This window comes from Sphaerulina musiva, assembly GCF_000320565.1.
Source record: "Sphaerulina musiva SO2202 unplaced genomic scaffold SEPMUscaffold_10, whole genome shotgun sequence".
NCBI lineage: Eukaryota > Fungi > Ascomycota > Dothideomycetes > Mycosphaerellales > Mycosphaerellaceae > Sphaerulina > Sphaerulina musiva.
The window spans coordinates 712031-725987 of NW_016017392.1; the positions used below are offsets into that span (position 1 = coordinate 712031).

The 13957-nt window shown below is 51.4% G+C and overlaps 7 protein-coding genes across 7 annotated transcripts; 4 read left to right on the plus strand and 3 right to left on the minus strand.

Moving 5' to 3' along the window:
- Positions 1 to 16: 16 nt before the first annotated feature.
- SEPMUDRAFT_151442 (uridine-cytidine kinase 2) lies at positions 17 to 5421 on the minus strand. The gene is made up of 8 exons (XM_016906826.1): positions 4983 to 5421; positions 4745 to 4932; positions 4577 to 4690; positions 2860 to 4381; positions 2433 to 2795; positions 2352 to 2371; positions 1249 to 2284; positions 17 to 1196 (listed from the first exon to the last, which is right to left on the minus strand). Exons 1-4 carry the CDS (start codon positions 5318 to 5320, stop codon positions 3618 to 3620), a joined length of 1404 nt encoding a protein of 467 aa, XP_016757536.1. The 5' UTR covers positions 5321 to 5421; the 3' UTR covers positions 17 to 1196; positions 1249 to 2284; positions 2352 to 2371; positions 2433 to 2795; positions 2860 to 3617.
- Positions 56 to 972, plus strand: SEPMUDRAFT_144235 (L domain-like protein; the record flags this gene model as incomplete). The annotated part of the gene is made up of 3 exons (XM_016903071.1): positions 56 to 134; positions 221 to 522; positions 601 to 972. The coding sequence occupies 3 exons, from the start codon at positions 56 to 58 to the stop codon at positions 970 to 972; spliced, it is 753 nt and encodes a 250-aa protein (XP_016757537.1).
- SEPMUDRAFT_110905 (uncharacterized protein) lies at positions 1932 to 3092 on the minus strand (the record flags this gene model as incomplete). The annotated part of the gene is made up of 4 exons (XM_016900882.1): positions 1932 to 2284; positions 2352 to 2371; positions 2433 to 2795; positions 2860 to 3092. 4 exons carry the CDS (start codon positions 3090 to 3092, stop codon positions 1932 to 1934), a joined length of 969 nt encoding a protein of 322 aa, XP_016757538.1.
- A 498-nt stretch (positions 5422 to 5919) lies between the features above and the next one.
- SEPMUDRAFT_128106 (uncharacterized protein) lies at positions 5920 to 7576 on the plus strand. Its single transcript, XM_016902190.1, has 3 exons — positions 5920 to 6135; positions 6396 to 6591; positions 6780 to 7576. Exons 1-3 carry the CDS (start codon positions 6080 to 6082, stop codon positions 7254 to 7256), a joined length of 729 nt encoding a protein of 242 aa, XP_016757539.1. The 5' UTR covers positions 5920 to 6079; the 3' UTR covers positions 7257 to 7576.
- A 1333-nt stretch (positions 7577 to 8909) lies between these two features.
- SEPMUDRAFT_72114 (uncharacterized protein) lies at positions 8910 to 10283 on the plus strand (the record flags this gene model as incomplete). Its single annotated transcript, XM_016909971.1, has 5 exons — positions 8910 to 8983; positions 9036 to 9278; positions 9338 to 9377; positions 9440 to 9831; positions 9891 to 10283. 5 exons carry the CDS (start codon positions 8910 to 8912, stop codon positions 10195 to 10197), a joined length of 1056 nt encoding a protein of 351 aa, XP_016757540.1. The 3' UTR covers positions 10198 to 10283.
- Positions 10284 to 11356: 1073 nt separating this feature from the next.
- On the plus strand, positions 11357 to 12079 carry SEPMUDRAFT_51907 (uncharacterized protein; the record flags this gene model as incomplete). Its single annotated transcript, XM_016909207.1, has 2 exons — positions 11357 to 11686; positions 11750 to 12079. 2 exons carry the CDS (start codon positions 11357 to 11359, stop codon positions 12077 to 12079), a joined length of 660 nt encoding a protein of 219 aa, XP_016757541.1.
- Positions 12080 to 12766: 687 nt separating this feature from the next.
- On the minus strand, positions 12767 to 13131 carry SEPMUDRAFT_120275 (uncharacterized protein; the record flags this gene model as incomplete). Its single annotated transcript, XM_016901586.1, has 2 exons — positions 12767 to 12808; positions 12916 to 13131. 2 exons carry the CDS (start codon positions 13129 to 13131, stop codon positions 12767 to 12769), a joined length of 258 nt encoding a protein of 85 aa, XP_016757542.1.
- Between the last annotated feature and the right edge of the window lie 826 nt (positions 13132 to 13957).

Below are 13957 nucleotides of genomic sequence, written 5' to 3' on the forward strand. Positions count from 1 at the left end.
AGCATCCTATACCACTCTCCTCTCTCCGCAGCAAGTGCGCATAACATCAAAGACAATGCGCCTCACTGCCGAGCTGATCACCTCATCACTCTCTTACAACAATCCTCTCAACGAGCGCGAACTCGATCTTCGAGGTATGCAAAATCGCAAAAATCTTCCCTGAAAAGAACAGATACTACACGAGAGCTAGTTGATACAAAGGTCTCTTTTCCTACTATAGGACACAAAATCCCAACCATCGAGAACCTCGGCTCGGCCAAAGACCAAGAAGCCATCGATTTCACCGACAATGCCATCCAAACCCTCTCCGGCTTCCCACTTTCCCCACGCCTTCAGACGCTACTATTGGCGCAGAACCGGATAAACACCATCTCGGAGAGCACGGCGAAGGCGTTACCAAATCTGCATACGCTGGTGTTGTCGCAGAACGCGTTGGCAGAATTGAGTGATTTGGACGCGTTGGAAGGATTCCAGAAGTTGACGTATTTGAGCTGTGTGGGTTGTCCGGTTGCGAGTAAGGATGTGAGTGAGGCGCGAGGCATACCGCGAAGATTATGGAAACACAAAGGGATGTCTATACTGATCTCACCATGTGGGTAGAATTACCGCTACTACGTCCTCTGGCGTTGCCCTACGATACGATTCCTCGATTTCCAAAAGGTCAAAGACGCCGAGCGAAAGAAAGGTAAGGAGCTCTTTGGAAGCAGCACGAGTGAACCTACGGATCTGGCGAAGAGTATCATGGCCGTGAAATCGAACAAAGCAAGTAGCGCTTTCAGTAGAACTAGCGCAGCGGTTGCGAATGGGTCGAGCGCGAAGAGGGTCAAGCTCACGGACGATGAGAGGAAACGGTATCAGACTTTGGTGCAAAAGGCGAAGACACTGGCTGAGGTGCAGAGACTGGAGAAGTTGTACAATGAGGGGAAATTACCTGCTGGGGTCATGGATGGCGAAGCGATGGATGAGAGTTGAAGTGGAGATCACGTTGAAAGAGACGACATGATACGACCATGAGAACCACCAGCGCCGTATCGGTGCCGATCAGCGGCCGCGGCAGCGTCTGGTCTCTAGAGGAACGGCGGACGCATACGCAGCCGAGGTTGGGTCGAAAAGTTCCGGTACTCAGGAGGTATTGCCGGGCATGAACTGGGGTATGCCAAGCTGTGCGGAAGCGTACAAAGGCAACAAAAGAAGAGGTAGCCAGCTCCTTATAGCTGCAAAATGCAAAAGACTGACAAGTAATCGCAGATCAACTTTCATGCTCAGCACTCATGTGCTCAACAGGGCCACTTAGTCTTCGCATACGATGAGCTGCTATGAAAGCATCAGCAACGAGAAAGGTCATTCGCGGAGGACAACCTACGCTCCGCTCATACGTGCTTTGATATCGAATTTCTCCCGTGTCCGGTTCCACGTCAACTTATTTCTCTGCCTGCATGTCTACGTGATGTGCTCCGGTGAGGACCATACGGTGAATGGGAGGCCGAGAAGCAATGCTGAATCTCCTGCTATGGTCTAACACGTAGCGTACAAAGGTGCCAAATGCACCAGGGGTATGTTCTTGGTCGGAGGGGCTTCACGATCTCTACGAAGCACTCCTCGCCAAATTTATTGAGCCATCTCTCTCTCTTGGCATCTCCTTCCATTATTCGTCGTCCAGCCTCCCTTCGAACCGCTCTCTCCGCCTCCATCCGCTGTTGTTGACCCCGAAAAATTCCGTGCTCATCAAAGTCTCGCTTCAGACCGTCCTGCCAAACATCCGTAGGTCCTTGCCCACATCCTCCATATCCCAGAGCTTGGCCTTCAGCTGGAGTTGCGGCGTGAGCAAACATCTGAGTCAGGGTCGTGGCAACTGCGAAATCCATCACCACTCTGTCGAGACGAGGTCGGAAGGACCATCGTGAGACGAGCCTCCATACCCGTTGGTATCGTCAATTCCCAGATCCCCAAAGAGCGGCGAATTCTGGCGTAGGTGGCCTGCGTGCCGCTGGCTCTGCCTCATCACCATCTTGGGTTAGTCGATGCCCTCTGAAAAGATGGAAAGCCTGCAGGTTCGCAAGAAAGTCATCTGGCCCGCCATAGATCTCTTCATCTTCCTCTTCGTCGAGCTGCAATCCTAACGCGAGGAGGTCCTCTGCGTTGTCGATGTCGACGTGCTGAGGACCGACGATGCCTGGGCGTCGCCAGAGAGGGCAGTCGTCTTTGTGGCCTGCGCTGCCATGGTCTTCAACATTGCTCTGAGGAGCTAGGCAGAGCCAGCAGAAACTGAGACCGCACTTGTAGCCTAATGACAAAGTCAGTCAGTAATTCGTTCGCTCAGTTTCATGCATTCAACGTAGGGAATGACTTACACTCCATCATTTCGCAGCCACTGGAAGTAGAAGTAGTTAGCACAAGATCAGCAAATCATGGCAAAGAGAGACCCGACTCACCCTGCCTTCATGATCTTCACGCCACAGCTCGGTTCAGGACAATTCTTACACGTCTTGTCCAGAACCTCCCCAGTGGCATCCTCTTCCGACTTATGCGCCTGACGCATGCTGTGCATCTTTCCCTTCCAAATGACCTCAAACCGAACACCGGCTCGCTTACGCTCGAGCAGCGGCGCCTCGCAGTTCACTCCTTCGTGAAAAGGCATCTGGCAGGGCACGCAGTGCTTGTGAGTGCACGATTGGCATTGAAACGTCGAGTAGTCGTCAGGCTGAATCTGACCGGAATCGCATGTCGCCCTTAGGCACTCTCGATATGTGCCCTGGAGTGGCGGTCGATTGATAAACGCAACAAGCTGCATGTACCTGTTACAATGAAAGGTATCAGTATTGACTCGATGTGCTCCTGCAATATGTCTTTGTCACTTACCGCTCGTATGTGCCAACCGTGGCCCTCAGCTTCACATCACTCTCCTTCAAGATCGCCTGGCATTCAAAGCAGCGAAGCTCACCAGGTTGCACCCGCTTGAGTTCATTCGAAATCCATCTTTGCCAGCAATTTAGACAGGCTGTTGTCGAGTGAGCCGCACAACCAGAGTCTTCTGGAGCGTCTGGAAAAGAGCGAGCCAGATGGAAGTCGCGACAGACACTGCAGATCGTCATGCTGTTGATCTCTGCAGCCGGTCGACTGCGTCAGGAAGGATGAATAAGGAACAAGTCCAAGGAAGGTAGCAGCAATTAGTCCACGGGTGCCGTTTGTGGAGCTTTGTCGAAATCCGATTGTCTGGTGAGGTGAGTGGGAAGTGAAAGAGGGATGGCTTGGCAGTGAAGCGTGGTAGAGCTAAACTGAAGAGACTGGGCAATAGAAACTTGTTCCAATTGCACTAGTTTAGGTAGGTAGGTACCTGTAGTGCCAAGCATGGTTGGCAGAGGGAGAGAAAATTTCGAGGCAATGGACCACATCATGCCCTACTAGAATTGCTTGACTAGGTAGCTTCTTAAAGGCTTCGCGTGGTCAGCGAATCGCGTCAAACTTATCAATCGAAGAGTTCAACCACATGGTACGGGTCGTGCGCAAAGCCTTGTCGACCTTGGAGGGCTATATTGGAAGTTGTGGGGAAGCTCGGGACGAAAAGAGGTCATCGAATGGTATCGGCGAACCCGACCAGTTGATTCCACTGTTTACTATTAGCAGCCCAAGTATCTCTCCTCAACCCATCTCGTCTCGCTGTCATCCACTATCCTACCAAGGACCACCTTGATATCTGGGTACACGCTCATCAGCCTGTTGAGGCCGTCTCGCCCGGCCATGTAAGTCACAAAGACAATGTGACTCTCCTTGACGCCATGATCAAGCAATACCCGCACAGCCATCAACGCTGCACCACCACTGCTCATCTGGGGATCCAGCAGCAAGACCCTCTTATGATCTTGCACGTCCGGATTGAGCTTGTAGTAGTGAAGCTCCGGCTCTCCTGTGCGGAAATTGGTCTGGATCAGCAGACGACCAACGCGACAATCAGGCACCACACGCTTCAGTCCAGTCTCAAGGCATGTCCCACCTCGCAAGACTACTGCCGCAGAGATCTCGCCATCCATAGCCAGACCGTGGTATACCTGGCCGGACATAGGAGTCTTGACCACATGCTGCTTATAACACATCCCGCTAGCGAAGGCTTGCTCAACGAGCATGACTGCTATCCTGTCAAAGTAAAATACAAAGTCTTCTCGCTCAAGCCCAGGGTCCATAAGAATTGTATTGATGCCGCGGACTTGATTGGTGGGCTCCAGAATAGCGACATTCGAAGACATTGTGGCATCTTCCGATGTCTGTCCAAGACGCCGTAGCTCGAGCTGATGTTGGCGCGATTTCTCGTCCAGCGTCCTGTGCACGCGGTCGCAGACCATGCTAATGGCAACCTTGTTTTCAATGCCACGAGGCACGATGAGATCTAGCAGAGCAGTCAGTCCACATTTCGTCGACTGCTCACGAAGCAATGGCGTTGTGTAAAACACATATCAGACGAATTGAAAGATGGTAATTGGTTATCAACAGGAAGTTTCAGTTGAACTATGCATTGAAATTGTGAATCATCATAGTGTTGGTGGCGGAGATGTTGTGAGTTCGGGATGGGGAAACAACATACCGGCAACATTGCGCTGTGGTTCCACGTACTTGTGGAAGTTTGGCTTCACGAAGTTGAACCATTGCTTGATGCAACCCTCGACGTCGCGGTCGCGCTCACGCACATCGCGCAGGACTAGCATATAAGATCAGTCTCAGGCCAGTCCGAGGACTGTGCTGGAGAACTCACGACGCCTCGATAAGCAGAGATCTGCATCTGCTTCGGTGAAAATACGAAGGTCAAGCAGGTCCAGGATGCGTTGATCATGAAGCGCAAAGATGCCCTCCAGGACTAGTACATGAGGCGAGTAGATTGTGTTTGTCTTGTCTACTCGTGCGTGTTTCTCGAAGGAGTAGATTGGGATGTCTGTCTTCTTGCTGACATGGGTCAGCAGACTTCCAAGACGAATGTGAAAGACATAGCATACCCAGCTTTGATGTCTCGTAGATTCTCCACCAGCTTATCAAAGTCAATAGCTTCCGGTGCATCAAAATCATACTCATTTCTGAAGGCTGCTGCAGACTGAGCCGGGGACAGCGGCCTGTAGTAGCTATCCATAGACATGATCACCACCCAGGGCAAGCTCAACTCGCGGATGATGGCCATGGACAGTGAGGTCTTGCCCGAGCCGGAGCTGCCAGCCACGCCAATGATTGAGGTATCTGCCCATGGTGGGGAGTAATGGGCGCGCGTACTCGAGGTGGTCTTCGGGGTGTCCAGTGCTGCGAAAGCGCCCAGTGGGAGCTCGAGAGAAGGGATGTTCATCGCAGCCGCCTAGATAGGACCGTAGCCGACACCTCGATAGTCCACATGCTGCTCTCCCAAGGCGATGGACGCGGCAGAGAGGGCAGAGAGGCGTGGAGTGAGGGCACTTTAAGGAAGGGAAGGGAAGACGGAGCCAAGAGACCAGAAAGTGAGAAAATCAACCTGGAACCGGGCGGACGCCGTGGACTCGAGGCGAAGTGCGGTCGAAGATTTAGTAGTGAGACTCGCCGTTGTGGTGCTGGTCCACTGGAGGAACGGAAGAGAGCTCATGGCAAGCTACACAACCTGACGTGAGGAGATCAGGTATGTACTGATGATGAAGGCTGATTAGCAGGATATATCAGGTCAGTAGATGTGCCTACACGTAACGTAGCACACAATGGACAGGAACAGACAGCTGCACGGAAGCCTACCTGACATACATACCTGGACTTAAGGTTGTCACATAGATAGGTGCAGGCCCTGCGGTGCCACTACATTAGAACGAGAATATCGGTTGTCGGTGTCCATAGTCCAATTACCAAGGCTTGGCACCCGCAACAGACAGTTCAAGCTCCGAATCTTCTTTTCCCTTCCCATCACCACCTCCATCTCACCAGACATCCGCCATTCACTACCTCCTGACCTCACGCCATCGCCGCCAGCAGCGCGGGAAGGACAGGTCCTGATCAACGTGGTCTAGATCTGTCGACTATGTGCCTCGATCCGACTTGAGCAGCTACGGACATGAGCTCATCGCCGTCGGTGCCCTCGACCACCATGCCTCCCGCCCGTTCCTTCGACGCGAAGGTCGACGAGAAGAAACCGAGCAAGAGGTACGCTATGCCCCTCCCCTCTCTCTACCTCTACACAGCACCTTCTCCACAATTCGATGATGAATATAACACAATGGGAATCTCTCCGAATCACACTGAGGAGAACCTTAAATCTTTGTACCTCTGAACAAACGGACCAGTATGGGTATACCGGTCCATGAATACCCACACCAATACTTCGCTCTATGCAGACTGGCGATGGCGCGCTCGCGACGGCGCGTCAGCCTGGAGAATCTATCCGCTAACAGGTATTCACGCAGCGACATCAACTGGGTCATCATGGACTATCTCGTTTCTGAGGGCTACCCTGCGGCAGCAGAAAAGTTCGCACAAGAGACCAACCTCGGCAGCCCTGATGACTTGGAGAGCATTCGTGAGCGTGTTGCTGTACGCGATGCTCTTCACTCGGGCAAGGTGGAGGAAGCCATCGCGCTCATCAACGAGATCGATCATCAGGTATGCTGCGCCCATCTGCCCTGTCTTTCCTTCGAAATGATTATTGTTTCATGCACCACTCATATACCTTCGGGTGTTGATGAGATCAATAAACTACACTTCAGTCCTCAGTATGATCTCGTCTTGAGCTTCCTGCCTACCTTCAAAATCTTGCGGCGCGTACACACTGTTAACAAGTACCCGCGCAGATCCTCGATCAAGACCAGCTTCTCCACTTCAATCTGCTGCAGCTGCAACTCATCGAACTCATACGCAGCATCATCATCCGCCCAACGAACAGTACGACGCCTGCGAGCGATGAGTTTCGCCCGGCACTGGAATTTGCCACAGAGCAGCTCGCACCCAAAGCACCTACGGAAGCAAAGTATCAGGAAGCACTACAGCGCACAATGGCGCTTATGATATTCTCACCGGAGAAGATGCAGCCTGAGTTCAAAGAGCTATTAGACCTTAGGCTGCGAGAAAGAGTAGCCACTAGCGTCAACAAAGCAATACTGCAGAGCAGAGGACAGCGGTCAGAGGCGAAGATTCGAAAGCTAGTTCGAGGCCGAGCATGGGCAGAGAATCTAGCACGGGAGTCGAAGGCAGAAATACCTTTATCAATCCCTATCGGACTTGATGGAGCAGATACGGTGCAGGTCACTGGCGATGCTATGGTGCAATGATATCATGACTGGAGGCTATGAGATATGTGAGCCTATGGTTTAGCGTTGGCGCTGGCGGTACTCGGCGGTTTGGACCACTCGACTTTGCAAGTCAACTTTTTCCCCTTATTCTGTTCCAACCTTTCGTTCTCCGAGCTCATTGCTCTGACTTTAATCTCTTTGTCGCGGATGTTGGGGGGCCTCTGCCTCGACACCAGGTCTGCTCGAGGGTAGTAGACTTCGGGTCGCCGCTAGTAGTGCCACTCCTTCTATAATAAAGGTATAATAGGCGATCCCTGAGTGGTAGAAGTAGACGGTATGAATGATGTGATGAATTTGATTGTGTGAGTTGAGTACTACAAGAAGTTGCGATTCGTCTGGTCCTCACATGAAGTTAGTACGCCACGGACGCGCGAGCTGATACCGCACGACAACTCACTAAAGGAGATAAGAAGTCAGAGGAGCAGGAGGCTAACATGGCAGGTCGTCATCTGACTCTGTCCACATTACCGATCTTTCCTAAACACCACTCTCCAGCGCCTATTAGGCAATTCTTCCTATCACTACCAACACTTCCAAGCCTTACTGGTGTGCTCCCCGCAGTCCGGATACAGAGCAGTTCAGGCCTTTGACGCACCAATCAAGAGAGTCTTGGGGCACAATCACCACCTTTACCATGTATTTGTGGACCAACACCAACTTCAGTGACCTCGACAACGGGATAGCTTTTAGAGACGCATGTCGTAAGTTCACTCGCCATACCTTGTTGTGCTATGCAATTATAGCTGATTGGCCATATATCAGAGCCTACCTACTCACAGGGCATCGACTGGCCAATAGAAATTTCCTGCCATTCTCTGCGCGTGGAGACTGATAATCTTCTGAGTATCACATCGAGACCAAGTACCAAAAGCGACGTGAGGACTTCAAAGGAGCCTGGCAGGAAATCGTTCAATGCGAGGTTTGGTGCTGACTTCAAAGCACCATGTATTATTATAGTAGCGATCGGCGCTTCAGGCATGCTCACACAAGGCTTGCCTACTTGTGAGCATGCATAATATCTGTCTTTCGACAACTTTACACTTTCGCTTCGGAAGCATCTCCGAATTGCTTGACGTTTACCAATTTCTCATTTGAGCATGGAACTGGCATCGCCATATCCCTTGTTTGCTCACGAGACCTTTAACACTCTCACTCAAGGCAGTAGCAGCGACCGGAGACGTAAAGCTCGGATTATTCTCCGGGCTGCGTATCTGGTGCACCGTGCATCGTGTTATGCATGTCACGATATAACCTTTGAGAAGTAGGGATGCTAATAGAACTACCTCGCGCCGGTACCATATCGGCTTTAGGGTCCCTCGTTCCGGTCCACAAGATAGCTAGCTACCGCAGACTGCAGCAGGCCCCCAAATGTGTCGCAAGGGACGACTTGGCGCGAGAACACTGCGATCATTCTTCGAAGTCGACGATCGACGTGTCGGCAGATCCTGGTCCGCGTCCGGGAGCACGAAGCCTACCTGGTACCTTCAAGTACATCAACGACCCGATGGTAGACCGACAGTGCGTAGTCATACATCTGATGGGGGAAATATACCCCTTCGCTGCTCCCTGATGTTAAATGGCGCTTCCGCCCAGTGTCGGACTTCTTAAATACAACAAAGGAAACCGGTTGCCATGACTTGCCCAAGCACACAGTACCACAATGACAGTACATATGTTCCAGAGATGTGGACGTGGTTCAGCATTGGGTAAGTTGAGTTTCATTGATCAGTAGACACGCGCAGTAGCTGATCTAATCAGAACACTAGTGACGATTCTACGACTAGCAGTCACGTTCCGTCAAGTGGGATGCGGGAAGTGGCAAGGCGATGACATCTTGGCCTTGGTAGTGTGGATGTGCTTTGCGTGCAAGTCGATAGCTTTGACAATGGTGTTCAAGTACGGCACCAACATGGACTACTATAGTGCGGAGGCGGTCGCGATCCTCGGTTCCTGCCAACTGGATCAAGTGGTGACAGGAAGTAAGATGGAGCTGGTAGCATGGTATGTCTCACGAGCAACAGGGCACCAATCCCGATATTTTAGCTAACGTGCATACCTAGGTATGCATACTGCAGCATCATCTGGGGATTGAAGGGCATGGTATGGTTTCAACCAGCCTTTTGAGATATGGAGGCGCTTGCTGACCCCTCTCCGCATTGCAGGTTCTTTTCATTCTCGCTAGATTTCGCCTTGTGTGCGACAGGATCTGGCTCTTCAGGACCGCAGCGGTCATGACAGGCGTCAGCTACGCTGCAATGTTCCTCGCGTTGTGTTTGGGCTGCCTGCCATATCGGGAGAACTGGCAAGTAGACCCGCCCCCTCCATCCACATGCTCCTTCAGGATGCACGACGTCTATGTCTCGGCGATACTGAATGTCACGACGGATCTACTCATACTAGCCATACCTCTTCCGATATTGTGGAAGATACGAGTGGGCCTGGGCAAGAAGATTGGACTGATCTTGTTGTTATGCTCCGGCATCTTTGTCATGGCGGCCGCCCTCATTCGATTTGGATTTGTGCAAACGGGTTCCACTTCAAGTAACCTCAACAAGTACGTTCACTCCCTTTTCCCTAATGCTGAAGCCAAGCAAAATTTCTGACATGCTCCAGATGGTGCCAGAGAGAAACCACAATCGGAATCATTGTTGTCAATATGCCCATACTGTGGACCTGGATAAAGCCCCTTTTCATTAGCAGAGCTTCTATGCTACCGGCCAGAGGGTGCCACCCTTTGAGTGTTGTCAATATGCCATGCCAGGAGACGCCACCACTATACAAATGCGGATTACTTCCTTCGACAAGCGATGCACCGAAGCTCCCCCATGGCACTGGGGCAAGCCTTGACAGGGGAGTCACGACACCGGCGGCCAAGCCACATATCTTGAGCACTGTGCACCCTCTTGACGCGAGCGAGTGATGACGGCTAGATACCTGCTTGCATCCTTTCTGACACAGAGGAATTGGATGCAAATCTAGAGCTCGTGCTATGATATTCCAATAAAGGAGCTACACGTTGAAACGAATGTAGCGCAGCGTTGGCGAGCTTCATCAGTTTCTCGAGGCTGTGGAAGCGTCGCTAGTTCAATTTCTTTGGCGAGAGAAGTCGATACCCCCCAGCTTCTATAGAGCCTGGCAACTACGATGAATAGATTGTAAAACGCCAAAGTCTGCCCACACTCCTTTATGGGGTGCCTATCGAGATTTCCTCAATCGCCTACTGATCGTATAGAAGGCGGCTTCGTTACAGGGCACAGATGACAGGGTCCAGAGATCTAGTATGACCATGAAGACTCAGCTCGAAGCCGCGATTGCTTGATAGGTATAACGGCGGTTACAACACACTCTGCCTAGCAACGCGCGACCCAAGGTAATTACATGTTTCCTTTCGCATCTCCGATGTTGTTATAGCGAAAAGCACGAGCAACCGAGCAGGGACAGGCGCTTTTTTGCTTGATTTCCGAAGCTTTCTTGGCGGCTGGTATATGTTCCTCGCTCGTCATCTGCGGTCGCTGCTCATGTCGGAGTCGCCCCCGGAAATCGCACAATGCTCGCATTGTTACCTTGAGGTACATCACGCCGCCGTGCGAGGATTTCGGTGGCAGAGCAATCTCGATATTATTTTTCTCCTGATGGATGCCGTGCGAGTCGCGCTGTCGATTGTGATGCTTAGGGATATGTGTGAACGTTTAAAGGATTCATTCAATTTTATTGGCGAGGGGAGTGAAGTCGCTGTCACATGCACGCTAGTCCACTTTCGAATTGAATCCCTGCGTTTCAGGGAAACCCTGTCGATTCGATACCCAGTTCAGTCAGGCTGAGTCAGCACCAAGCAGCATCTGAAGCTCAAGACCTGGAAGGATCATTTGACAAGCTTCATCAACAGACTTCCATCCCCACAACAGGCATCGGAAAGCATGGAGAAACAGCCTCTCTTCCAACTGAAGTCACCACACCCCTCTGTAAATGAACCCGAACCCTCTCTCGCCGCCCTCCGGGAAGACGTCCTCATAGCACAGCACCGCTACATGCTAGCCTGGCATCGCTCCTCACTCGGCCGCTGGCACAAACGCATCATGATGGTCTTCACCGCCTTCCTCCTGTTTGTCACCTTTGTGATCGTCCAAGCAGCCCTCGCGGATGACGCCGGAATCGATTATGGCTACGGTGGCAACGGTAAAGTCCCTCTCGAAGCCCACATCATGTCCAAATGCCCTGATGCACGGGATTGCCTTCACGATCTTATCCTGCCGGCCATGCAACAGGTGTCCGACAAAGTGGACTTTCAACTCTCGTATATCGGCAACACGACGGACCACGATGATGGGGTGCTCTGCAAGCATGGGCCGGAGGAGTGTTTGGGAAATATCATTGAGCTCTGCGCCGCGCAGTTGTACCCCGATCCGAAGGTTCGAGTGTCCGTTTTCTCTCTGTCAGAATCAGGTATGCTAATCTCGTGCGTGTGCATCTAGATATATTTGGGCTTCACCATGTGCCTCACTCGGGAGTATGAGAAGATTCCCGAGCGAGCGCTTCTGGAAGACTGTGCTCTGGAGCACGGGATGGACTTTGACAAGGTCAACGCATGCACGACAGACGAAGATGGCCAGCTCGCCGTGGATCGATTGAAGGCCAGTTTCAATCACAGCGCCTCAGTTGGTGTGACGAAGAGCTGCACCGTGCGCCTAGACAACAAGATCCGATGCATCAGAGATGGTGGGAAATGGTACGATTGCGACGGAGGATCCAGTCCTGCCGAGTTGGTGCAAGAGATCAACGACCTTTCTGCGTCCTACTTGTGAGCCATGCTATTGACAGCCTACCTATTCCTGTTTGTACTCTCTGTAGTCTTTGTTCACTATGAAAAGCACACAAGTCTATAAAGACTGTACCTCTGATACAGAAATGTTCCAAATACGCCACTCATTCGCTGGAGCACGGTCTCTGCAGAGCGAATGTGGCGAATGTGCAAAAGTGCAGCCAAAAACCGCCACTGCTGGCATCTCACTATCCATCAAGGCTATTGGACTTTACCTCAGTATCTAGACTATGCTCACTTCACTTCTACTAAGCTTCAATACCTCAGTTGTGAACCTTATATATATATATATATAAGGTTTTTACTACGAAAAAGAAAAGCGGTTCCACGGACGAGAATATTGGGCGAAAAACAGAGTTACCTGAGCAGTTGACTTATATGGCATACATTGAGGACTCCCCATCATTCGAAGATGAGCTGGCGCCATATATAAGATGAAAAATAGAAATTTTGCATACGATTCTAGAGGATAGGTACATGTAAGGTAGGTATGCTTTCTCTCCAACGCCTTAGAATTCGACAACGATCGATTCTACAAGACACTTTCGAGACCAACAACCTGCTCCTCCTTCTTCTTCGCATATAGCCTTCCTTCCTCCCTAGCAAATAAAAAAAAGAAGACAAAGAACCAACACTCGTCCCAGACGACACAAACTCAAGTAGAATGGATCTAAATAGGATCGCCACCAGTGCAGCACTCCCTCGCAGATTTCTATCGTACACACACAATCGTCAGTATAGGTACACGCCTTACTTTCTCATCCACCTTTCTTTTTTCTTCTCCATTTTGCTTTTCTACTGATATCATAACTAACTTACCGGCTCAGGACATCCCATCGTCTTTCTGCTCGTGCAAGGGCAGTTGATGCTCTGGAAAGCTGGGTAGCAGACTTGACGCACGCAGCATTGGACGACTCGTTCGCGCTTCTCCAGATCGGTGTAGTGGATGCTGGGCTCGGCTCCGGCGTTGGCTACGGCTGCGGCGGAGGCGGAGACCGCGAGGGTCAGGGCTGCGAGGAGGTTGGAGAAGAGCATGGTTGGATGTGGGTGAGTTTGGGTTTTTGGGGGGTTTTTTGGTAGAGTCTTGGTTTTGAAGATTGGTTTGCGAGTTGTGATTCTGGACTTATGTGGGACTGCGCTGGGACTTTTATACCCGAGTGGCTGGAATATTGTCAGTCTCTGCTAGTGACCATCCAACTGAGATACTACCTACCTTACTCTCATTAGGCTGTTCGAATCTTTGCCAATGATCGCCAAGTACCCTCTCGCGAGTGGGCGTGAGGGTGTGGGACCACCAAAGGCACGATCATGTCTCATGACGATCTGCTGCATTGTATGAGCAGAAGAAGAGCCGACGTCTCCATACCAAGTCAGTCAGTGCTTGGCATTCGACAGGTGTGTGGCACAAGCGAAGGAGGTAGTGTGCGCCGGTTTTCGGCTGCAGTGATAGAATCGAGCTATAGCGATACCCTGGAGCCAGTTTTACGGTATCGTCTCCTCCTCCTCCTCCACCTCCTTCTCCTATGCTCATGATATGATCGTGCATTGTGGTGCTCTTTGCGCCCATTTTGGTAAGTTGTGGTAACCTGCTACCTCACAGTTGTCCCGGCCAGTCAATGCCATGTAGGCAACATAGATAAATAGGGATCTCTTCGACCTCGTGATCTGTTAATGCGAGTCGATAGTACTAACGATCAGCGGCCCGTTCTTGCAGGTCGATGACTGGAGAAGCAGATCGTCGAACGGTATTTTACGCAGGGCTGTCTCGGACAGGTCTTGGAGTCATTTCAGGTGAGAGAGGCCTCAAGCGAGCAATAACGAACTTCGGTCGATAGAGAGATCTGTGCGCTATGGTAGAACG

What these genes read in the sequence shown, in the direction of transcription:
- SEPMUDRAFT_151442 (XM_016906826.1), bottom strand. Translation starts at nt 5,320, where the DNA reads ATGAACATCCCTTCTCTCGAGCTCCCACTGGGCGCTTTCGCAGCACTG. An exon ending in CTACGAGACATCAAAGCTGG is followed by an intron (nt 4,933 to 4,982) that starts GTATGCTATGTC and finishes GACCCATGTCAG; the next exon opens with CAAGAAGACAGACATCCCAA. An exon ending in ACCACAGCGCAATGTTGCCG is followed by an intron (nt 4,382 to 4,576) that starts GTATGTTGTTTC and finishes CTGCTCTGCTAG; the next exon opens with ATCTCATCGTGCCTCGTGGC.
- SEPMUDRAFT_128106 (XM_016902190.1), top strand. Translation starts at nt 6,080, where the DNA reads ATGCCTCCCGCCCGTTCCTTCGACGCGAAGGTCGACGAGAAGAAACCG. An exon ending in GAGAAGAAACCGAGCAAGAG is followed by an intron (nt 6,136 to 6,395) that starts GTACGCTATGCC and finishes GTATTCACGCAG; the next exon opens with CGACATCAACTGGGTCATCA. An exon ending in TCAACGAGATCGATCATCAG is followed by an intron (nt 6,592 to 6,779) that starts GTATGCTGCGCC and finishes GTACCCGCGCAG; the next exon opens with ATCCTCGATCAAGACCAGCT.